The 14049-nt window shown below is 36.2% G+C and overlaps 1 protein-coding gene across 3 annotated transcripts in view; it reads left to right on the top strand.

Moving 5' to 3' along the window:
• ZNF385D (zinc finger protein 385D) overlaps nucleotides 1–14049 on the top strand; it is a 423315-nt gene that overhangs the window by 165286 nt on the left and 243980 nt on the right. Inside the window, exon 1 of one of the 3 annotated variants that reach the window (XM_062607170.1) lies at nucleotides 5060–5209. The exons of the other annotated variants lie outside the window; for them this stretch is intronic. Coding sequence (XP_062463154.1) covers nucleotides 5200–5209 — 10 coding nt within the window. The 5' untranslated portion in view covers nucleotides 5060–5199. Of the gene's footprint in view, nucleotides 1–5059; nucleotides 5210–14049 lie in introns of those variants that run through there. 3 annotated transcript variants of the gene reach the window in all.

The following is a 14049-nucleotide window of genomic DNA, read 5'->3' as shown; positions in this document are numbered from 1 at the left end:
TCACGTACTGTGACAAGTATGTGAACTGGGACATGCATTACGAAGAGCTTCCTTTTGTTTATAAGCACCACAGAATGTAATGTTGCATGAGTATCAGAAGAGTCCACATAAAGCTAAATAACCAGTCTAAATGTTTTTTGCTATATGCACAGCATATACATTGCAGTGTGCCCAAGTGTGTAAAGGCTGAGTTGTATCTTGCAGAAGTTTTGCTAAAGTGGTATTTTAAGCATAAATAACCAGCATTGTAAGAGTTCCTTTTTTGAGAACCAGTTCGTTAAAGAAACTTAAGACTTGACAAATTATAACTGCAGCTGGCGTATAGTGAAGCTGCTAAATACATTTCCTGTTTAAAAAAAATATATAAAAATAACTTTTTTATTTTATTTTTAACCTCAGTAAGTACTTTGTTATTTTAGCAAGTTAAAAATATAAATACTTAAATGATATGACTGCCAATTTAACTTGACTTTCAGACTCATCACTCTTCCATAATGAACAGTGTTATTGTGGACAATCCCCATGACAAACAGAGCCATGTGAGAACTGGATGAAGAAGACAAATTCTGTTTCATAGATAAAATCAGAATGTAAAATTTTTGATATAAATTAGAATGAAATTAGAGTCCAAAGCAAATTCCACAGAAAATCAGTGAGCATTCCAACTCCTGTAGTCATGAGCTTTAGTAACGTTTCAGTTGGAGAAGATACCTGTGAACACAAATAACTTCAGAATCTTCTAGCATTTCTTTTTGTGGTACTACTCTGCACATAGGTCACAACAGCTCTTGCACACCTGTCAGTGTTCATGGCTTTGGGGAATGATAGTTTGTTCTTGGTTTTAGTTTTGAAAGCAGTATATCTCATAAAATTAAGAATATGATTTTCATTAGGTTTACCTTAAAAGTAGTATTGTTTATACCACTTTTTCACTTTGGTAGTAATTCCTGTGAAATAACACGGTTACCATGCATTTGGAAGCAGTTATTGCAGTACTCTAGGTTGCCATGACATTTCCTTATATACAGCGCTCCAAATGCTTATGGAATGATACGAAAATGCTGACTTTCACACATTTTCAAATGTTAATGTTGTGTTTGTCACTGTACATACTAGGAGCTAGGTGTAAAACTCTCAGGAGGTCTGGAGTTGTTAATCTTGATGTCTTATGAGCTTTTTCTCTGTGGACATAAACATGGGTATTAATATTCAGGGTTTCCCATGTATTCCACCATTATCTCAACCTGTCTGATAATTTAAATGCATATTTACGATACGTGAAACTAAGCACACTGTATAAATATCTGATGTTATTTATGCTTCAGTAAACTATTTTCACTGCAGATAATTTGAGATTTTTTTGAAATATACCAAAATAGCCTAATAACATTGCTTAATCCCAAAATAACATTGCTTTCAACTTCCAGTTTAATCCATGTGCATGACCTGTATCCATGTTCATGACACTAACTGGCAGCAACAGACTCAAACAGTGTTGGAGATATTTTCTATTAGATAGAAATAACAAGTAAATTGGTACCACACAGTCTTACATATTCTACTAAACAAATATAGTAAGTCAACATAGTTTGACAGCTGCTTTGGGCCAGTTGGGTAGCTGATTTGCAGAAAGGAAAGGAAGTGAAAGGAAAGATACAATCCCATTGCTATTAAAGTCAATGGCAAAGCCTACATGCATTTTGGACTTGAAAGATATTTAAAAGGATGTTTCTATATGGACAGACATTTTAGAATGGAATTTTCTTATTCATTAGGCATGATCTGTTTGAAGGTTAAGGAGTCTATTTTCTTTTGGTAACAGGCAGTGATTAAATTAATTTCTTGTTGTTGCTGATAAGAGAATCAGCATTAGGAGGGGTTAAGCTGTGTTCTGTTCTTTCATGTGCATTAATGGCTATTGGGCAGGCATCATGGTTGTTATTCTTTGTAACTGAAAGCCTGATTTTCTCCATAGATTCTTTTAATATTTGAACATGGAGTCTCTCTTTTTATATTTTTCTTTTTCCTGTTTATTTTCCCATTTTTCTTCTTCTAGAGCTTTTACAATTCTGAGCAGTAAGGAAGTTTGTATGATACCATAGATAGCAAATTTAAAATTCTGAGCAATAGGTCCAATCAGAACCTTAGGGTTATGTCTGTGAAATTTGCATAGTGGAGGAAAATTACATATTCACAGAATAGTTACTGAAAAATACCCCACAGTGATTATGCATATCCTTGCTCTTTGATTGGCTAATGATAGGTTTCAGGCAATCACAGTAAAGGAAATAGCACATTATGCGGGTATTTCAAAATTAGCTTGTGCAAATCAGACATCTATAGTCAATCAGAATGCAAGGAAGCAGATAAATTTTGAGGAAAGAGCAGAATTATTTCAGTAGAGTAACAACCCTTGTGGGCAGAAGTGATTGATTTGTCTTTTCTGAAACTTTAAAAAAAAATCATATTTCAAGAATAAGAAAGCACGAAGAATATCAGTGTAAATGTTAGGCCAAACTGTACATTAGAGTTTGGGGATTTAGGAAAAAGATATGCCATCTTTGCCAACTACTGCATCTACATGGCCATTATAACAGAAGTACAGGTTTTAATTTTGCTATTAAAGTGTAAGGCATACTTTTAGAGGCTTTGAGATTAAATTTTATGGTTGGACCTTCTCATGATGAAGAAACCATTTCCTGTTGATCTGTTTATTTTTCCTGAAATACCCTTTTATTTTTTCTGAAATTGTAACTGTCCATTCTAGCTGAGCAGCTAGGCAATACGGCAATATACTAGTATTTTAAAGGTTAATTTGATATTGCTACTTTCATTCAATGGCCTTCTGTAGATAAGATGAAGGAAATTGTGTGCTATAACAGTTGCTCTAGAATAGTTTCAGATTGTTCATCATGAGGAGAAACATAGAAAGTAACTCAAACGGCAAGCTGTGTTATTGTAGTGCCATGGAAATATGGTTGCAGATAACTTGCTTTGGAGAGCTTAAGTGGCTTGGATAGCTTGGAGTAAATTACTGAAGTGCAAAGGTGCTGGAATCTGCTCCCTAACATGTTCCACTGTAGTATACAGAATAGTTCAACTTCCTTTTCAGTGAGCTTTGCCACTCATGCCCTGCTATGAAGACATTAGACAATGACTGAAACCTAATTACTCTTTGAGTGGCACTCAAATGGCTGTGATTTATGATGGAAGGTTTTCCTATTTGTAGTCCATCAGTTGTTATCATAGAAATATTCTTGCACTGGCCTTGTATTGACCAATATTTGGGTAAGAATTATTGTTATCTCTTGTCAGAGAATTCCTGTGGGCCAGAAAAAGTCCCCCTTTTCACCTTGGCTATAAAAACTAGGTATTGTCACTGCCCTTGCATGTTGGGGAAACCCATTCCTCTCTATTTCTGAGTTTTATTATATGTAAGATAAGTAATTCACTAAAAATGAAAAATTCAGGAATGACATCAACATTCTGCAAGATCATAGTTATAGTAAAGAACCGTGCAGAGAATTCAGTTTAAAGTTAGAAAAATATCCTTCATAACCAAATTTTTGCTCCTGCTCCTTCTCTAAATATTCCTAAAAGCATGGTAAGACAGTGTGGCAAGTAAAGGCACAGGCCTGTTCTGTAGCTATGAACAGAAATGGAAATTGTGAATAGTGCCACGAATATTTGAACAGACAAATTCAATTAGTGTCAACAGAAAAGAATGTCAGTGTTACGGGAATAGCTGAAAGTCATACACAGCAGGAGAAGCAAACACGATTAGGGGAATGAGTGTCTAGAGTAACACTAGGGGACTTTTTTGGTGTATTTTATGGTAAGATGTGGAGAAAAAATGGACTATTCTTGTCAAGATTATCTTTGGTTCATATCCCATTATGTTAGCCACATTTCTGTATGCTCTGCTTATTCTGCCAGTACAAAATTTTTTTGGACTCGAAAGGTTAGAAATCTTCATTGGTAGTGGATGGGTTCAGAAATTGGAATGCAATCCAAATATAAGTACCTTTGAAAAGAAAAAAATGAAAGTTAGTTCCTAGAGTAGGATTTATTATTAACAAGCTGGAACTTGTTAATAATATGTAAGCTGTACGTGAATTCATTTTTATAGTGAAGTTATTCATACTCTGAGTACACAGAGCCTTTATTTCAATGATTAGTAAGTGAAGTCTTGTCATTCATAAAGGAAGTCCTCATGCATTGCAACTAATGTTTAACCTTTTTTAAAGAGTTATTGCATAGTTCAGGAGAAGATCAAATGCTGAATATTTCTATGCAGTAAAATGCCAAAGACAGATGCAAGTTCCACTTTTTTGTTTTTCATCAGCTATCTACAGTGAATATAAGGTTATTGAAAAAAAATAATGAAAGTAATACAGATTTACCTTGTTATTCCTGTTTATCTCCTAAAGTAGCCATTAAAATCAAATGTTGCCTAGCTATTGTCATGTTCTCCCCCTGCTGTTTGTGATAGCTTTAGAAGAAAATCCTCTATATTTTATCATTTAAAGCTCCTTTATATGTAAGTTTACCTACAACAAAGGCAGGAGAGTAATTTTAATTAAATGTGCAATATTAGATGCTACTTGCAGCTCATAATAAAGCCTGAGAAAAAAGCCCGCTGTTTACTGTGTAGTATTCTAGATGCTAAATGTGTGTTTGAATGTGGAAGGGAAAAGCAGAGAGCTCTTCTGTTCTTCAGTGACACTAAACCCAGGGGCTCCAGTTCGCTGCATCCAACCGCCTCGTAGAAAGCAATGTGAAAAGCTGCAGATTAACTGTATTTAGAGGCACTGGTTTGATGTAACATCAGCTTGCTTGAATTAATGTCCTGTGACAAGCCCTCCTTTGCAAAACCTTCAGAAGCAAACTATTTCTTTGTCTACAGTTTAAAGCTTGGCTACAGCCTCTGGTAGATTCTGCATTGTTTCTTGCATACCGTTTTTTGGACAAAGTCGAATCATCATCTCTGAAGGACTACCCAAAGGGTATACACCAAATTGCTAGTGGTTTATTCAGCTTTGACACTTCCCAGTGTGATCCTTACTGCCTTTTGTAAACAAGCAGGCAAGGGAAAGGCTCCAGAGACTTTCTTCTATTCATTTCTGTAATAGTTTTCTTGCCACGGGAGGCTTAAGAAGATTTGTACTGCCTGCTTTCTTTTCATTAGCAGTGAGTGCAATGCTGTTGGGTAAGTTAATGTGTGAGACTATAAAAAGAAAAACACAGGAATTTGAAAAAAAAAAGTGTATTTTCTCATTGATCTATTTTTAATGTTATTTTTCTTGATTTATTCTGTATGGAGTGCAAAGAAAAATAAAATAACATGTAACAGTTGAAGTACGTTCAGTTGTTCTCAGCCAGACAGAGAATTAAAATGTAACTGTAGTCTTGTTTCTTGAATGCAGTGCTATGCTTCACTGGGTTTTGGCAGCAGCATGTTAAAATTCTTGTTATTAGACTGACAAAGAAACCAGACTGAATTTTCAACACAATCATACTTCGTCATGAAATGTAATAATATTTAATGATTTCTTTGTATTCCTGTATGCAACAAAATGCCTCAATCTTTGAGCCTTACTTTGACTTCTGTATTGCACTAACCTTTTATACTTAAATTACCTTTATTTACCTTTAAATTATTTCCTCTGTATTTCATTCTGAATGTTTACTTTAATGAAAACTGAGCACATGTGTTGAGAAAACCCCAGTTTGGCAAATACATTTATACTTTCCATACAATAGCTGTTTTCATCAGATTAAAATTTGACTCTGTGTAGAGCACTTCAGCAGTCAGTTTTGTGTGTTGTGACAGTTAATGTGTAAATCTACATCTGTATGTGTACACATAATAGCATTTAAAAAAATACTACTATACCATCATTACTGTCATAATTTTCCCAAAATCTCTGGGCTCATAAAATTTGATGCAAACAATGCAGAATAGGTAATGAATATAAATTAGCCTTAAGAGAATAGTCCATTTAGAGGGGGATTAATACAGTTTAAAATTCCTATCTTATGGACTCATGCAGGACAGTAATGTGTTAAGAAGAATGAAACTGATGATAAATGCTCATAGTCCTTAAAAGATTACTGGGTGATACATCTCTGAACTGTTTAATCATGCTGCTTTTCCTTTGTCTCCCAACACACACTTAAATTTCTCTTCTGGGATATAAGGAATACAGTAATGACTTAGGAAAAATGCTGGTAACTCAGCTGAAACAATTCTTTTTTAAGAGGGTAAGCACAACTCTCCTCTGCCTGGGAGACCAGATGTTCAAGATTTATAAAGCAATTTTTTAGTGAAATATGTGGGGTTTTTTAAATGCCAAGTTTTATTGTTTTTTTTTCCCAGACAGTTACTAGTATATTCCTAGATGTTTTGAAGTATTCAAGCAGAGGTAACTGTTGATAGATGTAACTCAGCACTATTTCATATTTATAGAAATCACATTGCCTCGAGCCATACTTGTCAGCAGCTTGGCTCTTTTGGTTCCCAGTTGCCTGAGAAATGTAGCTTGAAGCATTGTCAGTATGTGATATCATTAATCAAGAAACCAGTTATAATCTGTTTTATTTCTATTTGCATACCCATGACTATAAATTACCAGTCACAGTTACTCAGCCCTCAGAACACTATAGTCACTGCTTGATGGTTTACTTGTGTTCTATTTGTGTAGTTTTACTAAGAGACGTGACTCACTAGAAGCTAACATAGATCATAGCCTAAAAATGGCCGTTACTCATTAGAAGTTGTGTAGAGAAGTAAAGCTCCTTAGTAAAAGTTGTATAGGGGAGTAAATGCTTCTTAGACATGCATTTGGCTCTTGGATGGAATTATAATTTTGTAAGATGCAGTTCTTTTTTTGTCCAGAAAGTGTGACTTTTCCCTTACTGGTATTTTATTTTTGCTAGCTACAATAGCTCAGTAATGATTTGGAGAAGAGAGCTTGTGAAATCTGGAAGCCTGCTTGGTTGTGGTGCAGGGGCAGTTTCAGGTTGCTGACCAAGTTTTATCACATAACTCCAAAATCTTGTTCCCTGGCATAATAATTTCTGGATAGCATGTATAAGCAAACATACATGCAAGCAGCACGTGAACAGATTTTATTGAATTTAACATGATTAATCTTTTGCCATCCTTATGAAATGTGCATTAGGGCTGTTGCAGCTATTGACTGTATTTTTCTTTTCCCACTTCCTTGTACTGTGTGCATTGATCTATCTTTATTAAAAGTTTTATCTCATGGTAGCCATGGGATAAAATTATTGCATCGCTGAAGTCAGTATCAACATTTAGCACCTGAATACAGTCAGTTTATCACCATACTGTATTTATACAGTACTCAGGCTGCAGTGTGGAAGGCAGAGGATGGAGAATTGCTACAGTGATCCAAGCTTGAAGTTTTGTATCCGTATGCTGCAGAAGTGGGTAGTGCCATAGAGGTGCTTATAGCCAAAAAGAAGTCAGCACACCTTCCTCTACCTTTCAAATATTTTGTAAAGCATTTAACTTAAAAAATGCAATGTAGGACCTTAAGAATGCCATTTGTAAACTAAGAAAGGCGATAGGTGCATTTCTGCTGCTGCAAGCAATTGTGTGAGCTTTTTTTCCGTTTTAAAGGTCCTTGCTATGTACAGATTTTTTATGAGACATTTTCTTATTATAGGAAAAAAAAAATCCACCATGATTGCATAGACTTTCAGCAGAATATAACTTGTAATAATTTTTTGTAGAGACTGTTTTTAACAGTCTCTAAGGACTTTGATCAGTGTTCTTTATGCACTCAAACTCCCATTGAATTCAATTGGAATTTTCATGATTAAAAACACACAGAAAAGAATGTTGAATACAGTTCATTTATTCAAATGCAAGCAAATCTTTCAGCCTATATTTTCATAACAATCTGGTTATTACATGCAGGAGAAGCCTAAACTCTCATGCATTATTTGGGTGCCAAAAAGATGGGATCTACTCTTTTAGAGCTATTTGTTATTTTGACAGTGTGGCTCCAAGCTACATTGTGCTAGATAAACCCTTAATATTACATAACAGATAATGAAATATTGTTGCTTCACTGCCTCTCTTCACATGATTAAAAGAGATTAACTTTGTTTAACATCACTTCGTATTAATTCCTTATGGTATACCTGCTGCTGAACCCTGATGTTGATTTTTGAAATATGCATAGTGGATTTTTCTTCTCATTATGACACAGTCCTCATTACAGCACATTGAACTTAAAGCTAGTCATCTTGTCATATGGTATGACACCTTTTAAGGGAAAGAATGATCAGGAAATTGGAAAGTAGCTTGGGATAGAGTTTCTAATGTTCCTTGTGTTAATTAGGTGACTCTCAAGGGGACAGGGGGTCCAGAGGGCACAGTTAGAGGACTGCACAAACTCCCAGAAAGGGAATGAGGAAACCTTAATGTACCACCATGTGACTTGAGAGAGAAGACTGAACAGTTCTGAAAAGTGACAGAGGTATGGGAGATTGAAGGAGACTTTGTGACACGGAAAGCTTGCTTGAATCCTGTCAGATGTTGAAGATGGCTTGTGGAGTCCATTAATAAAGAGGAAAATCACATAAGATTATAGTCCAAGGGAGGAGATGATGTATGAAAAAGGCTTTCCAGAGATGTGAAAGGGGTCTCCCAGAGGGAAGAGCTGGCTCAAAAGGAGCTGGAGTAGAGGTAGGAATCCAAATGTATTATAGGAGAAAGAGTTTGAGTACACTTTATTAAACCCCAAGAAGATGTTTTGGACTGTGATTTGAAAATTCCTTGGTAAGTTATAGCATCAGCTGAAGGTCCAGAAGGCCTCTGCAGAACCATCTATGCCATTAGGGAGCATTACAGGGTAGAAGGATGCAGATGGATTCCAGTTCTTTCTCCTCTCCAGGCTAATGAGAATCGAGCCATCTTCAGTCTGAAAGTGATGTGCGTATGTTAGTGTGTGCTGTCACCAGCTAACTTTTGTGTGTCATGCCGTGGCAAATGGGAATCACAGGTTCTGGGCTGGACCACATGAGCTTGCTCCGATTTCAAACTTCTATCAAGAACTGTCTACTGTCTGCTGGTTACTCATGTAAGAGCTGCCTATCTTGACTTACATAATTCAATTAGGAAATTGTAAAGAAGAGATGATAAATGATGATCAGATGATTGCTCTATTAATAAGGAAGCAATGTAGGCTTCTGGAAGGTATGTAAATAGGATGATGATGAGGAATGCAAGTTAAGGGTACAATTTTTTTGCATTGTTCAAAACCATATAATTTGCTAGATTATGAAAACTTGAAAAACAAAGTTTTTAATGAATGTGACAGGATTTGTTTGTTATTGCCTTTGGAGTTGTCAAATGTGTGAATGGAATTTGCTGTATAAAGAGAAGTTTCATCAAGGAATTTTCTGTGCCATATGAGAGAGATGTAGTGGAAACTCTGTAACTAAAGGCATTATATTTGTGATGCTTGTTAAGTTGTATATTATTGTATTGAAGAGAAGGAGTTTTTTTAGTTATATTAGTTTGCTTTGGGCATTTTGCCTGTTGCAATGAGAAGAGAATTCTGGGAAAAGTAAAGTTATTCCAGTATATTTATTGGGATGCTAACTTCATCTTTAAGAGTAGGATAGTACAACTCCATTTTATGTAACTTAAGCTGTTCCCAATAATGGAATAACTAGCTCTTCATGTGCACTGAGGCTTCTGTTTCAGAGCTCTAGCTGATCTACATTGTCTGTTTAAGACAAAGGATATTTATTGCTTTTATGAACAGGCCCAAGGTTTCCAGGATTTATTTTGAAGTCCAGCTGAAGACTATTCTCTATCTCTATCTCTATCTGCCTATCTTTTTTCTGTTTCTCTACCCTTATTTCCTGATGCTTTCTCAAATATTTATTCTCCAAGCAGTTTTTCCTGGCTTCTTTTCCTTCCTCTAGAGCTGCATGTAAGAGTGGTTGTTAACACATTCTCTTCATGCCTTGCCATGTGCTGTGGACAGCATAAGTAACTTACATAGTTTTTAGACTTAACATATAAGATCAGGCTTTTATATGTGCTCTACCACATGACAGAAATAGTGCAAGTAAAAATGGGAATGAAAAGGATAACTATGTGGTTTAAGAAGAGGAAATGCTAATCAGCATCAAAATCAAAGCCGAAATGGATCTCTTTCGTGAACCTGAGTACTTCACATGAGATTTAAAGATCATATATGTGTGTGTATATATCTCACATAACATATATATATATATATATAATATATATACAGTGTGTGGTTTAGATACATATTAAACAAAAACAGTTCCTGGCTAAGAGTAACAATGCTCACATGAGTAAAGTTCCATAGAGAACTTTTCTTTGTAGAAAACCAATACAGTTAGGTCTGACAGATCTTGATAGCTGGTTTCATGGGAACTGTTGAGAACTTTAATTCAAAGCAATATTAAGTGGAGATGCATTACAGCCCTAGCTGCATTCCCAGATCAACAGACACTTCTCTCACAGGCCTACTTGAAAGATTTTTAGCAAGGTGTTTATCTGTGATAAGTCTTTATTGCTCCTGATATGGAAGGTCCTTGGTGACCAGCCAGGGAATCTTTATCTATGTCATTTGTCCTATTCAAGCGTCTTTCACAACTGCTATGTTGAACTCAGCAGATTTATATTGTTCAGGCTTGATAAGTGCTTCATTGATCAGTTTTCTTTCCGTGAAGAGAGAATGCAGTAGAATAATATAATCTGTGTTACTTTGACTTATGCTGACTGAGAGCAATGCAACACAATGCACCTATTTTTTGTGAAATTTCCACAGGCTAGTGCTGAACAGGTACACTTTATGGTCCATTTGTCATGCTCTGTTCATACTAGAACTGATATCCTTTTTATCAAAGTCCATCTTTCATTTCATTATGTAGCATTTTATTTTATGATGGTTTTTGTCAAGCAGAGAACTGGAATGGTATCCATTAACACAAAAGTCATTTTAGTCTCCCTGTGATTAGACTGACTTGGTTCAGTACCTCTTGGATGAAACAGCTATATACATCTTTAACCTCTGTAGAAGTACCCTTTAAATCAATAAGAATAAATGAAAAAGGATTAATGTGTTGTAATCACTTGAGAATGCTTCTGTTCATGAGGTTGGCAAGCGTTTGTGAGGTTGGCAAGTGTTTGTGACCAGTCAAGTAGTTAACAAGCATCCGTGGCAATTCACATCTTTAATATACATTTACTTGGTTTTAGCTAGTCTCTCTTCATTGACTTTTCAGCACAAAAAGAGTAACTGTTTCAAGGGGGCAAGGGGATTTTTCGTATCTGCCACCTTAGGCACCTATCTTCCCATACAGCATAATAGGTATTTAATAGTTGGATCTGGATTCCAGGTCAATGTCAAGTTTACTTACTGTCTTTAAACAGTGACCTGCAGTAGGAAAGAATCACCTGGTTTCTGTCAAGCTATTTTACTGTCCAAGATCCTTGGGGCTACAGAAGATAAGGCTGATACACTGGGGGGACAGCTGTTACATTTTTCACAGTTCTGAGGTAGATAGAGCTCAAAAATACGTTGTAGCTGTAACAGAGGAGGACAGAAAAGTTTCCTTGCATGTTCTGATTTTTCTTCTAGGGTTTGCTTTGAAGAATAAAACAGTCTGGTGAAAAAAACATATGAGAACTTTCTTGGCTGAGAGAAGGATGACCTTTTATATGAGCAAGTATTCCCACTGGGGCTGGGAATGGCAGCTGGAGAATCTGCTCCAAAGAAAACTAAGACAAGCAGCTGTCTTGCCCTCAGTACAGATTTCTGGCAGTGTTGCCACTCTTGAAGGAATCTGTTTTTATTAGCTGCTAGGTATATTAGTTAGCATTCACTTACTCTTTAATCAAGCCATTTTCTTTTTGATACAGCAGAAGTACTTTTACTAAATAGACATCTTGTTGTTATAGTCTCCTAGCAACAGAAACTTTTCTTAGGCTGACATTTGCTGTCTCGAGAGTTCTGTAGTTCTGTGTCCAAATTACTTTGAATAGCCTTAATTTTCCACAGAGTTCCTAAAATTTAATCAATCTTATCTTTTGTTAGTTTGATTTTCTAACAAAGGCATCTGATTAAGTTATTTCCTGAGCCTTGGTTACAGTATCATCCCAAACGTGAGTATTTTAGATCATACCACAAAAGAAAAAAGTTCTCAACCCGTTCTGCCTGCATCTTGAATGGGTTATATTACTAAGGTATATTCATAGAATCATGGAATGGTTTGGGTTGGAAGGGACCTGAAAGATCATGTAGTTCAAATCCCTCTGCCATGGGCAGGGTATCCGCAGCTTCTCTGGGCAGCCTGTTCCAGTGCCTTATTGTTTCCCAGGCATCCTCAGAATCAGTGATCTTGAACAGAACTTTGGCAGTTACTCTTTTAACTGACACAGAACTTCTGCAGTTATTGTTTGTCATACGGGTGCTCTGCTTCACATCTAAATAGATAAATTCAGAGGGAAAATTTAGGAGCAAAAAAGTCACAAAGTCTTTGTTTATGCAAAATAAGTGCATATCAGTGGAGAATGGCAGCAATTACTCATTCAGGTCATAGATGGGGAGGACCTCTGGATGTATCGCATCAAGCAGTCCACTGAATACTCTGCAGGCTTATTGTCACCTTTTTTGCTCTGAGACTGGCTCCCATGTATCTGCCTGGAATTACAATCAGACCTGAAAGTGCTGGCATCAACAATTATGTGTATGCAGCAAGTACACATAGTGTATACAATAGAGTTGTCCTACACCCTAATGTCCTAGTCATGTGTCCTGTGGTTATGTCCAGGACTGACTGTCTTGTGGTAGCCGGATTGCAGGATCAGGTTTTCAAAGATACCTAATATTTGGAAATTCTGGACAAATGCGTGTTTTCAAAGTATTCTAGGATCACTGTTTCAGGAAGAGAAGAGCTTGAATATAGGAAAAATCAGGTGCATGCTGAATTTGAACACAGCATCCGTATGTTGATCTCTGAGTTACCTCGATTCATTGTGATCAATACAGCCATTGAATGGCTGAACTGGTACTTACCTTGCTTATTTATGTCTGGCCACTAATGATCTTTATGTAGCCATACACCTTCAATTGGTTCTACAAGATTTCTGTTGTTCTTACCTGTGGAACTGCCTGTGGGTTACCAGGGAGCATGTACTCCCAAAGAGCAGATCCCTTAGTTCCTGTCTGTCACTTTATACACACGTAAATAAGAATTTAATACAGTACTGGAGATGGAGGAGTTGTACATCTGCAAATAGGACTTACCTTTTGTTTACCATGGCATAGAGAGGAGTTATTTTTTTACCTGTTCCTTGTTAAATTTCTAGCTTCTCAATGAAAAACAAATTATTTGATTCTTGGCTCTTGACAGTTTTATCAGGAAGCAGTTGGTGGCAGTAAATTACGTATTTCCTCCTCATGCATTTGTACAAATGTTTTTTTTAGGAAAGTGTGTGAATATAATGTGTGGATTCATATGAAATTATTGTGTGTTGGTGTTGTTCTTTTTTTATAGACATTCTACCTGCTTGAACTCTGGTTTGATTTTTTTATCCAGGTGCCATATGGTCTACTGCTTCCTTGGGATTCTGATACCACTTTGGCACATGGGAGCGCCTAGTCCTGGTTATAACCCATGCAGCTCACTTTATTGCATTTTAAGACAACCTGCACTCACAGTAACAGTCTGTTTCTTAGTTATGTATGTTGCATAAACACCAGGTTTTTATGTATGAAAATGCAATATGTTCTGTATGTAATATGGCTGTAATAATACTCTGTGGCTTTCTGAATCAAAATGTTTTGAAGTAAATGGGAAGCCAGCTATCTGTACAGATGGGAACTTGAGAGCAAGCTGGTTTCAGGATACATGACAGTTACTAGCTTGGGGAAACTCCTCACAAATAAAATATCACTATTTTCTGAATAAAACATTTAAAAATTGAAAATCCCTTTTTGTAGCTATAATAAGGATACCCAAACCTGGAAG

Source organism: Pezoporus occidentalis, unplaced genomic scaffold, assembly GCF_034315485.1.
Source record: "Pezoporus occidentalis ecotype Australia unplaced genomic scaffold, CSIRO_AGI_Poc_V1 ctg120, whole genome shotgun sequence".
Taxonomy (NCBI): domain Eukaryota; kingdom Metazoa; phylum Chordata; class Aves; order Psittaciformes; family Psittacidae; genus Pezoporus; species Pezoporus occidentalis.
The sequence above is the reverse complement of the archived record's forward strand: the minus strand, read 5'-3'. Positions and strand labels throughout refer to the sequence as shown.